The following is a 12,430-nucleotide window of genomic DNA, read 5'->3' on the forward strand; positions in this document are numbered from 1 at the left end:
TGAGATTTCTGTTTCTGTCACAAGGAGAAAAAATACAAACTTTAACCTAATCAGGGCCTCAAAAACGGAAAAACACTGGTCGTCTGGCTGACACTCATATTAATACTACCTTTTTTGCACAATATTCAGCAAAGTTTTAAGGCTGGGCTTAGTGCTGTGTCATGTTCAAAATAAAATTGGTCAGGTCAGGTTTGGGAGCATGCACTGGTGCAGCATGTTGAAGGGGTCCAGTCTTCTTCTCAGGTCACTGGGTAGCGTCCATGTCTCGCAACAATATAGCAAGACAAGAAGCACCAGGACTCTAAAGAGTTGGACATTTGTCCTTTTGAATAGATAACAGGAGTGCCAAGCACCCCTTTCCAGCAACCTCATGACCACCCACCATGTTCTCCAATCCGTCTACTAAGTTCATAGGAAGAGTCAACAAAGACATGAATGTCCCTGCTGAGGTAAGTACATTTGTAAACATTCTCACCGCAGACAGACACACTGCTGATGGCTATGCCTAACAGGTCATTAAAGACCTGGATCTTGGTTTTTATCGAGGATACTTGCAAGCCAAGACAATTCGACTCCTCGCTCAGACACTCAAGAGCCTCCAATCAGAGCCTCCATTGATTCCGCTAAGATCACAGGATTGTCAGCAATGTCAAGATAAGTAAATCTTTCTTCACCAACAGATGCCCCACAGCCACTGGATCCCACGACCTTGCCCAATACCCAGTCCATGCAAGCACTGAACAGAGTAGGAGCAAGAACACACCCCTGAAGAACCCAAGAATCAACGGAGAAAAAAAAAACACTGAGGTTCTGCCTCCACTCTATACAACACTCACAGTACCAGTGTACAGGCCGGCCATGATATCCAGCAACCTTGAGGGGATGCAGTAAAGTCTCAGGATATCCCACAGAGTAGCTCAATCAACTTTATGACAAAGACTTCACTTCAAAGCAAAGACTAAACCAACAAAGACAAAGAAACTCTGCCAATATTCACGTTTGTGCTCCATGAGAACCCTCAGTGCCAGGATGCGGTCAATGGCAGACGTTAGGTATAAAACCAGACTGCTCCAGTCGATGGTAGATAAGCATGTGATCACAGATCCTATTGAGGATGACCCTACCAAGGATCTTACCCAGCACAGAGAGCAGTTTTATCCCCCTCTAGTTGCTGCAATCCGTGTAATCACTATTCCCTTTCCAGATAGGGATGTCACCTCCCTTTTTCAGTCAGTTGGGATGATGCCCGTCTCCCAAATGAAAGCAAAGATTGCTTGCAATGCCAGGAGGACAGCCTTACCGCCAGCCTGGAGAACATCACCCCAGATACCACAGATCCCAGCAGCCTTCCCTACCCTTAACTGGTTCACCACCTATGAAATCTCAGTGAGATTAGTTGGTTCACAGCTAATTGGAGGATCAGCCTCAAGAACCGTGGACCCACAGATATCCAATGTCCTAGTCAGAGAATCAGCGTTAAACAGCTGCTCAAAGTAGGTTACAAATAAACAAAAGAGGTTATAAATAAATAGGAGGATCATGTCATTGAATTGCACATGCAGGCTGATGGAATAAGTGGTTGTTAAGGTAATGACAAATATATAAGCATGTTAACTGCCCCTATGCCAAGACCAATTATTTTATTAGTCCGAGTGTCAACAGAGGAAATACTGGCAATAATATGTAAAACATAACTTTGCCTGGGTAGTTATATGATAAACCATGCTAAATACAGCTTTTAAAATTAGGTTTAAAAAGCTAAACTAAAATACATTTGTACACAGTATACTTTGAACTAATATATGCTTAGGTAGATACGCAAGAAATCATGCATCTCAGTGTTTCATATGAGAATTTGTCTACTGCAAACAGTCACAAAAGCAACACCACCAATAGAGAAAGCTTACAAAAACATAAGGTCTTAGGAAAGCACATCTGAAAAAGGTTTTTTTTTTTTTTTTTTTTTTTTTTTTAATCAGGGCATAAAACATTTGTAATATCTATATCTGTAACCTACAAATTTCTGATATACCTCTAATTTGCTTAGAAATTAAAGAAAAGACCTAAGTTAAAAAAATTTACACAACCTAAACAAATAAGCCAAATACGGTTAAAATAATTTGCTTATGTTAAAACATATTAACTCTGAATTAAACTATGCCAAATAATACTTACACATCCTGAAATTCTTCTAGGGATTTTTGTGGTGTAAATACATTTAAAAGGCCAATAATCTGTAAATAAGAAAATATTCCTGTAAATTTGACAGTATTATGTAGTATGTATACAGTATGGTCAAATTGTTACAAAGCAAGTCTTCCTTAATAAATAAAATATTTTTTATTTGTGGGAACCATTACTTGTAATATATTTTATCTAAGACGATGATAATGAAACTTTAAACAAAAAAAAAAAAAAAGCTTTTATCCTCTCAGCATCTCACAGAAAAAATATTCAGTAGAGATCCAATCCTGCTGAGCATGGAGGAAATCATGCTACAAGGAATTGGCCTGATGTGAATCCTCGTCATGCTGTGTGCCAGATTGTAGGGTGGAGTTCATTGATTTTTGGAAATGCAGCTGATAAAAACAAAAACCAGGTGACTACATTTTTCTTTGAAGTCCTATATTTATCTTTTAAGGATAAGTGTGTAGCAAGACTAGAAAGAAACAAGTTGTATACATTCTCTCCTCTTTGTGATTCATTTTATCTCTAGAGAGCTAAAAAAACTTTGCTATGCACCACCCACTTTTTGGAGATCTGCTTGCAAGGTCCCATTAGCATGTTGTGATTTCATGGCAGATATATACAACACATGTATTGCTGGGACTTTTCAAAGGCCCTTTTAGTTTTAACTAAATGAAAAAACTTGGTTTAATGTATTTTACAATTTTTAAAATACTTCTAGGAAATAAAAACAGTATTAGAAATAGATAACCTTAAATATTTATACATTGGTATAGTTACATACTTAGAAAAAGTTTTTTCCCCCTAATCAGCTAGTAAAATTTAAAAACTTACGTTTTTATGATTGACACATTTCATTAGCACCAACTCTCTGTAAGCTCTCTTTGCATGGGTTTGGTTTTGAAAAGGACGACTAAGCTTCTTAATCGCAACATTTCTTTCAAGGATGTGATCATATGCAGAGCTGAAAAGAAGAAAGTAACAACTATAACAACTGTAATGCTTTATTTCATTGATTCTCCATGCGAATGGAGAAAAATATAAATCTAAAACTATAAAAATCACAACATAGTTAACTACCTCTAAAAAGAATTAAAAAAATGAAACATATTAATTGGAGAAAAGTATTTAATCATTAATAGGTGTCAAAATATAAGTAAACAATGTAAATCTGCTTTTCTGCTTATTATGCTATGTATAATACCTACTGCCCTTTGTAAATATTTAAAAAGCAAATAAAATATTGATGAGATTTTGATTTTTTTTTTCATACAATGTCATTGATCTGAATTTAGCTCTTTTCGATCCCCTGGGTTTAAGTTTATACAGTACCAAATAAAAAAAAAATTATGGACTGCGCAAAAGGGCTTAGAGAACATGTATAATTATTTAGTATTTCAATTACTTATTCAAGTTATCTAGTACAATAAGTTCACAATTTCAAACAGAACTGCTTTCTAAGAAACGATTCCCCTAGGCATAATAACTAGACTAGACTTTGAAATGTGTGCCACAGTGAAGCAGGTGGCACAATCGCCAACTTAAAGAGCCCAAATCCTAGATAAATTTTCAGCTGGGAAAGCTTGTGTATAAACTTTGCATGCTTTCTTGATATTATTGGTGGATTAATTTTTCAAACACCGCTTTTTAACTGAAAACTTGAGTTCTGAAAATTGGTGAATTAAAAAACATTAATAAAGTTTCCAAGCAGACACTTCAAAATTATTTCTTTCAGCTAATGCTATACTGAGCACAGTGGTAGCATAGAGGTGTATGGTGATACCTCACAGCTCTATGGACTTCATTTTGAATCCTGACCGGAGTGTAGCCAGTGTGAAGTACGGCATATTCTCATTGTGCTTTATCTGTTACTTACTCAGTATTGTAAGGACCCATGCTGAACAGCAGCAAAAAAATACCTAAACATCCTAGAAGGGAAAAAAACAAACAAAAATACTCAAGCTACTTGTGTCGCATAATCCACATTTCAAGTAACTAGACGTAAGCTCAAATTGTCCCAAAGACAGATTTTGCCTGAAATAATGTAAAATAAACATTTTCTGGAAAAAATCCTGTCATGCATGACAGTGAAGATATGTTCAAAAAGGAACAAGCTGTTGACCTGAAGACCTGCCTCTACTGTAATTGGCTGTTACGTTTTTATACAGTAATATAGGATTAAGCAATAACTGCAGTACTTCAGACTTTTCAATGGCAGTTTGGAAAACTGTACTAGTAAACTAACCTTCTCTTTGATGATATGCACAAATAAAAGCCATATTTTCCACCTGATAATGTTTTCATTTTTCTTTATGTGTCAATTTCTCACTGTGCACCTATCTTGGACCACACCTGACAACACTGGTATCACATAAATCACCATGTGCAAAGAAATGTGCTATTACTTAACAAGACTACTGGACAAAGAAAGTTGGGTTGGAGGGGTGTTTATGTCTTCATTGCAAAACCTTGTACTTCATTTGATTGCAATCCACTGTTATACAAGAGAGGATTTTTTTTCTCTTGGAGAACAACAGAGTGCAGAATGTACAAGCTAATAACCCTTCAATTTATTATATACATAGACATTTTGTAGATATCAGGAAAACCTGTGTGTACACGAGTCATTTGGAGCCAATTTACCGTGTTTCCCCGAAAATAAGACCTACTCCGAAAGTAAGCCCTAGCATGATTTTCAGGCTGCTCTATAATATAAGCCCCACCCCTAGGTGCCTAAAGCCAGGTTTATACTTCACACAATGAGATGCGAGTGCCCGAAACATCCATTAAATTCGAGGTCACCTTGCCACAATATCTCCGAAAAGGATGTTTAATGATTACATCCATCAATCCGGGGATGTGCCCAGTCCAGCAGCATTGGTGCAAGAGAGAAACAAAATCCCTGGACGGGGCATCAACTCATCGCAAGGTGAACACAAGCACACACATACACTAACATCATTGTAGCCTCACCAAATCCCCAAACCTTCATGTCTTTGGATGGAAAACTGAGCACACTGTGGAAACCCACCAGGCAAACATGCAAATTCCAGGCAGGGATCACTAGGGACATAACTCCCTGCGAAACAGCAGCGCTACGACTCTGCCACTACATATGTGTAACTATTAAAAGTATTCATTATTTAAACAAAGTTAACGATTTATCTGTAAAATGTAACATACATATTTTAAAGCATTTCATCATGAAAGTGATATCAAGTATAAATCTAAGAATTCTAAATGTGCAGAGAGCTGGAATATCATAAATTTAATGTGTACTGTGTGGTGATCTATTGGTGCTTGCCGCTGCAGTCAGGTCATTAGGAAGCACCAGAAGCACGTAGCGATTTAACAACTGGGTCGGTTTTAAGACTACGTTTACAGCAGTCTACTTTAATGATAATGTAAACTATGAGGTTAAAGCCAAAATGTCCACTTTAAATTAAAAAATAAACAACATATTCATTATGTCCTTCATTTTTTTTTTCTTTATGGCTCAAATACACCGCTGTACATTCTGATGGTATTGTGAAGGTGCAAAAAAAAAAAAAAAAAAAAAAAAAAAAGACAGCACAGAAGATGGTATGTGAGACTTATAAAATATATCGTGTCATTATGTTGGGGAATATGCAACGCTTGAATATAAAAGCAACATGAATACATCTGTATGTTGGCATTTTGCTTTACCATATCGAACCATTCATCAAACATCAAAGCACACACATCAATCCTGGAGGATCCTAAAAGTGGCTGGAGTAGCAAGAAATTCAGGCTGGAATTCAAGGTTTGAATGTGGAGAATTATGACAATATTCCAGAAAAAGATGACATGACTGTATTTGGATAAATGTATATTGTTGTATATGAATAAATATAAGACATCCCTGAAAATAAGCCCTAGTGCATCTTTTGGAGTAAAAATTAACACAAGACCCAGTTTTGTTTTTGGGGAAACACGGTAATAACTGGAGACTATCACAGAAAAACAGAGAATATGCAGACCTAATATTAACACAGCTTTTATACATTCATATCAAATGGCATATAACCGTGACATATGTATTACATGATGCACTAAAAACGTTAAAGCAGAGGTTTCAATGGATTTGAATCCGTTTTTAGAAGTGTGGCACAGCCAGTAACAAATATAAACCACTACCAAAGAAACAAACAAAATGCAGGCACACTAATGACAATCTCTTTCTCTGTTAAACACAGTGGATGATGAATCAAGATTTTAGTATGCAGGGTGATAACAGCAGCAGAATGACTGTAGAAGCATGTTAAAGCATCTTGGGGTGCTTAGACACAAGATCACATAGCATGAGAAAAGATCCAAAAACAATGCAAATACACAAAGAGAATGACATTTCTTGTTGACGCTAAATACAGTAAATGAAAGTGGCAGCTTTACAAAGCATCTCAAAATAAAAGATAAAAGTTTAATAATACCACTGTGTAGTTGCATGCAAAGAATTTGTATACAAATGCAAATGTGTATATTATTTTAATCTACTCTGAGGCAATAAACATAATGCTGAACTCTGTATACACAGAAAAGTTCAGAAAGAAAAAGGCAAAAAGAGTACAGCTTCTGGGAGGCAGAGGTGACATACTAAGAGATTTCTCAGCAAAGACAGCACATGTTAATCTCATGCTACTGGTAGATTTACCATAACTGTACTATGCCCAGTGGGGTACTGAATTATTAAAAAAAAAAGTGTAGACTACTTCAGAACAAGGTTGATATACTGTACAAACCTGTGGTTCAAGTGCTTATTTTAAATTATTTCTGTTTTCTGATTTAAAGTACAGTCATACTGTTTCACTATCATTTTATTAATAAAGTCTGAAGAGCTTTTCTGTAAAATATGTAATAACAGCATGTATTTTGCCAACTTCCTATTAACTGATGTATTTCGTGCTAATACAAAACTTGCTTACAACTTGAGTCCCATTTGCATTAAATACAGGGTGACACAGAATAACGGGAAATTTTGAAATGCGTATTGGTAGCCATTAGCAAGTGGTAGCACTGCGGGTTAGTGACATTTAGCAAGTAAACACTCTGCCATTTTAGTAATCATGGATCAGTGGAATGGGCAACAGCGTGCGTTAGCCATAAAAATGTTTTATAAAAACAATGATAGTTTGGAAGCTGCGCAGAGGGAGTTTCGACGTTTTTATAATTTAGGACGTCATGGTTTCGTTCCGTCAAAACACGCGATAAAAGGTTGGATTAATAAGTTTGAAGAGACTGGATCTGCCCTAAAGAAAAAACCAACAGGACGACCAAGAAGTGCTCGTATGGTGTGGTGTTTCATCACATGGGATTATCGGACCGCATTTTTTCGAAAATGAACAGGGAAACACAATAACTGTCAATGCGGATCGTTACGTGGAGAAGTTACAAACTTTCGTTACACCTGAATTGAACAACTTTCCACACGTTCAAGAAACCTGGTTTCAACAGGATGGAGCGACATCACACACTGCACGGCAATCAATGGAAGCTGTGCGAGAATTGTTCGGTAACCGTGTGATCTCAAGATTCGGTAACATTCCCTGGCCCCCTAGATCGGCAGATTTATCCGTTTGTGATTTTTTCTTGTGGGGCTACCTCAAGAGTAAAGTGTACACGACTCGACCAAGAACCCTGGATGAGTTAAAACAGAGAATTCGGGATGAAATTCACAGTATCCCAGCTGAGATGTTGCAGCGGTCAATGAAGAATCTCAACAGCAGATTTCAAGAATGTATTCGTACAGGAGGACGCCATCTAAAAGACGTAATTTTTAAAAAATGATAAATTCTATCAATTTTTTGTAAATGGCAAATTTTAAGGTTTCAATTACTATGAATAAAATTTATTTCTTTAATCACTTCTAGTTTTATTGGATTGTAAAAAAGTTCCCGTTTTTTTGTGTCGCCCTGTACAAACTAAATGCCTGTCATTTTCTATTAAACAGATGGGAAAAATCACTGAAAACTTAGTGGAGAGCTCAAGGAAGACCACATGAAATATGAAATAGTGAATTAAACTTGTCCCCTTAACTCAAATGAAGTAATTCTTATTACTGTCATGTTAGAAACAAATATTTAGTAGGCTGTTCTTGAAAGCAAGAATCATCCCAAAAAGTGTGGTCAATGTAGGAAATAGTCCCTTTTGTGCTGCACATTAATAAAGAGTTACAGTTTACTACAAGTTTGCTATTCTGTTTGAGGCTAAACCTGTAAGAAAGAACTGATAGATAGATAGATAGATAGATAGATAGATAGAGGATAGATGATAGATGATAGATAGATAGATAGATAGATAGATAGATAGATAGATAGATAGATAGATAGATAGATAGATAGATAGATAGATAGATAGATACTTTATTAATCCCAAGGGTAGTTGATGAAGTCTTAACAGTGATTTTCCAGTAAAAACACAGGAAGAGAATAAGAATTAAAAGTTAAGAAAAAGACGTACAGGACATTCATCATATGCATTCTTCTGAGCTCTGAGTCCAAACTAAACTAAGCATCTTTTAATGAACTTTATTATAACTTAAGAATGCACAGTGCTTTGGTGTACTGAAGAAAAACAAAACAAACAAAAAAAAAAAACTTACCAGACAATTCCTTGTGCTCCAGAACCAATAGGTCTCAAATTCTGATAGCGTTTTAAAACTGTGAAAGTTGAGTCTCCAACATCCAAACTGTAGAATTCTTTCTCACGCTTATTTCTATTCATGATGTGTCCTTAACAATTCTGATTGTTTGCATCCAAATTAATTTTTCCTTTAAGGACCTGAAGATAAAACAATGAAATGAAATATAAACACACAAACAACTGTTAAAAACAAACAAAAAAATCTGGTACAATTTCTTAAGTAAATACAAGAAAGTAATGGAAAATGGCCAAGAGAGTGTCACAAGAGCCACACAGATGTAATGGATGAAAGTAAAGCCTTGAGCTCCAATGAATAGGACGATATCAGCAGGGAGACTAGTATTTCATAGAATACTGATGAGTTGGAAATCAGACAGAGTGGCACCTTAAAATTCAGCAGGTAACCAGCTATTATTTTTTTAATCTTTATATACATTTTTTTTTTCATTTTTCAATTAAACTGTTTTTACTACACAACTGGTTCTGCTTACCATTTTCTTTTTGAAAGAAAAACATACAATGATGTACTAGTTGTGCATAAAAATGCACCAAAAACAGTTGTGCACAGACACAATTATTCATGTTTTGTATAGGTATGCTTTGAAACATGCAGTTTGTGTGTAATCATTAAAACAGAAATAGAAACAAGTTTTACATTGTTCGGTACCATTGTTTCAAATTCACCTTATTACAATTGTTTCCTACCTTGTAGCTGAAGCTGCCAGGATAAGCACCAAGCCACTCATGATCCTAAAATGAATTACGCAGCTTTGAGAAGGTTCTGTAATGTAAAAATTAAGTCTAAGCTGATTCTGCTCTAAGCTCAGCTAAGTCTCAAACTCACTTCACAAGTAAATCTGCCAACAGCCCTATGCATATTGTTTCCAGATGACAACTGGAGACAAATCGATGTCTCACCATTTCCTTATTTATTACTATTCATTTCTACATGTTTTAGGTTATAAAAAAAACGAATCATTGTGAAACATTTGATTTCGTCTACTATTTTCATAAATATTTTTATGCATATTCAGTATGAGTTAAGTGAATTCAGCTTGTCCAAAGCTTCTTGGGGATGTGGTTCTTAAGTAGATAAGGTCTAAGGTTACAAAATCAGTTTATATTAGGTGCCCTTCTAAAACTGAAAGTCACTTAGCAGAAGCATATGCAAAAATGTGTATTATAACAAAATGCACCTTTACAATAAGATAAAAACCAAAGTAAAACTGTACAAAACTTTTAAAATTGTAACACTTTGCACTTGAGAATTCTCAACACTTTAGGACAATGCTTTCCAAACTATTTCAATAGCCTCTGCAAAGTCTGTATGTTTACATACTTAGCTAGATTTTAAAAGAGGAGGAAGCAAAAAAAATAATAATCTATTATAAAAAAAAAAATCCTGGGAGAGAAAGACTAGGGAGACGAGATGTGATCATCACATGAATAATACATTTTATTTATATAGCGCCTTTCCCATGCTCAAGGCACTTGAGAAGATCACGGAAGACACTTAAAAGACCCTCGAGACAAAAGAGATCGGCCATGGAGCGTCTCGCGGGGACCTTAAACATGAGACTTTGTGCCAAGAGATTGACACAGGACCGTCTCGCGGGGACATAGAACATGAGATTCTTGCAAGACAATAATCAGCCCGGATCAAGTGGAATTGAAAAAAAAGCATGTCCAATAGGGCTCAGAACTTCATAAAAAACGTTCAAAAACGTTGGCACTGTACACATGCAGAGCAGGTTAGAGATTATGAAAGCAGTGGAATTCGAATGGGTCAAAAAAAAAAAAAAAAAAAACAATTGTGTGATACACATGCAGAGAAAGGTAAAGAAAATGAAAGCAGGAAAATTCGAAAGTATTGTAGTGTCTCAGGCAGGTCAAAGCCTTTTTTTTATTTTGAGTGACTGAGTGACAGGGGGGTGGGTTTAGAGCCATGACGGGAGGAGGGGTTGGAGAGGGTGCTAGAAGGATGTATTTGGGGTTATGAAGTTGGTGTTCTTTTTCTTGATTGTTCAAGTAAAACTTTTGAACTTTTGTGAGAATTTACTACGTCTGTTTTTTTTTTTTTTTTAAACTTCTCTTTTCAACCCAGACACGGGGGATGCTATAGTATCAAAAAAGATAATAAAGATCACATTAGCACAAACAAAAGGAAATTATTACTCGAAAAAAGGGAAAATAATCATCACGGACCAGGCGTAATTGAAAAAATACCAGGACAAAGCGAGGTCAGAAATAAAAGACAAAGAGTATAAAACAAAGTAAAACATCATAAAGACGTTAAAAAACAAGAGGGCCAAACACATTCAGAGCAGGTTATACATAATGGAAACAGTGGAATTCAAAAGACTAAAAAAAAAAAATGGAGGCGCAAAACACATGCAGAGCAAGATACAGAATATGAAAGAAGAAAAAAATGAAAGTGTCAAAACAAATAAAGTAAACATCGTATTAGCACAAACAAAGAGAAATTATTACTCGGAGAAATAACAAAAAGGTGAATAGAGATCGAAAATATGGACAGAGGAGATATTTCTGAAGTATGTAAATATGGTAAGGCTTTGAAGTTTAAGTCAGAGAATTTCAAAAACAGGGTTTACATGCATTTATTGGTTACTTTGCAAAAAAATTATTAACTGCTGATGATGTAGATCGGTTTGTCTGTGCTGAAATTCCAAACAGAGAAACCTATCCTGAATTATGGCACAAAGTCATTAAACACATGTTTCATGGACCTCATTTAAAATATTCAGAAGCATGTTGGGACTCTAAAGATTCCAAATATTGTTTTTAACGAAGTTCTGAAATAAAAGTGAAACTAATGAAATAGCAACAATTCAAAGAAAAAAAAAATCTTAGAAGTGTGTATCTGGAAAACCAAACACGGGGGTTAGCGAGCGAAGCGAGCAGGGGGCAAAGCCCCCTAGTAAAAATAAAAAAAATCATCGCTTTTAAATTTACAAGCCAATTTTTAATGAAACATTTTATACAGTTAGTGACTCACATATGACAGGTGCATTTTACAAATTTGATGTTGGGTCAAATGTGAGACAAGGTAACTCATTTCTTCAACAAGCATTTGCAAAACTTCTGTGTTTACAATATTTGATTTTTATTTTGATATTAAAATTGTCCAGAGAGAGGTGATGTGTTAACATTTGCAAGTACAATTTTTCTTGTACTCTGTAGTTTATATGACAATAATGACATATAAATCTATAATGACATTTGAAGCACTCAGACTATTTAAGATATATTTGAATACAGTATCTTGCAAAAGGATTTAAGCCCTTTGAAAGTTATCACCATTCTCAGTATTTCAAAAGATATATGATGTATTCAGACAGACAGACAGACACAGACAGACAGACACTTTATTAATCCCAAGGGGAAATTCACTTACTATTTTAAGTACATTTATTGAAAACCTGTATATGTATCTTTTGGAAAAACGATTTTTGAGTACTACTTTAGTAAAATGATGATAAAAGTGAACTTAAACCCCTCATATACAAAAAGGGACAAATCTTTGAAATTACAAAAAACACAATAAATGAACTGAACATACATT

The 12,430-nt window shown here is 35.3% G+C and overlaps 1 protein-coding gene across 3 annotated transcripts in view; it reads right to left on the reverse strand.

Annotated features, from left to right (window-relative positions):
- LOC114647102 (mitogen-activated protein kinase 8) overlaps nt 1-12,430 on the reverse strand; it is a 99,520-nt gene that overhangs the window by 40,244 nt on the left and 46,846 nt on the right. For all 3 annotated transcript variants that reach the window (XM_028795630.2, XM_028795631.2, XM_028795632.2), the window contains exons 2-4: nt 8,807-8,985; nt 3,022-3,151; nt 2,176-2,234 (exon numbers count right to left, since the gene is read on the reverse strand). In XM_028795630.2, coding sequence (XP_028651463.1) covers nt 2,176-2,234; nt 3,022-3,151; nt 8,807-8,928 — 311 coding nt within the window. In that variant the 5' untranslated portion in view covers nt 8,929-8,985. The remainder of the gene's footprint in view (nt 1-2,175; nt 2,235-3,021; nt 3,152-8,806; nt 8,986-12,430) is intronic.

Source organism: Erpetoichthys calabaricus, chromosome 2, assembly GCF_900747795.2.
Source record: "Erpetoichthys calabaricus chromosome 2, fErpCal1.3, whole genome shotgun sequence".
In the NCBI taxonomy this organism is placed as follows: domain Eukaryota; kingdom Metazoa; phylum Chordata; class Cladistia; order Polypteriformes; family Polypteridae; genus Erpetoichthys; species Erpetoichthys calabaricus.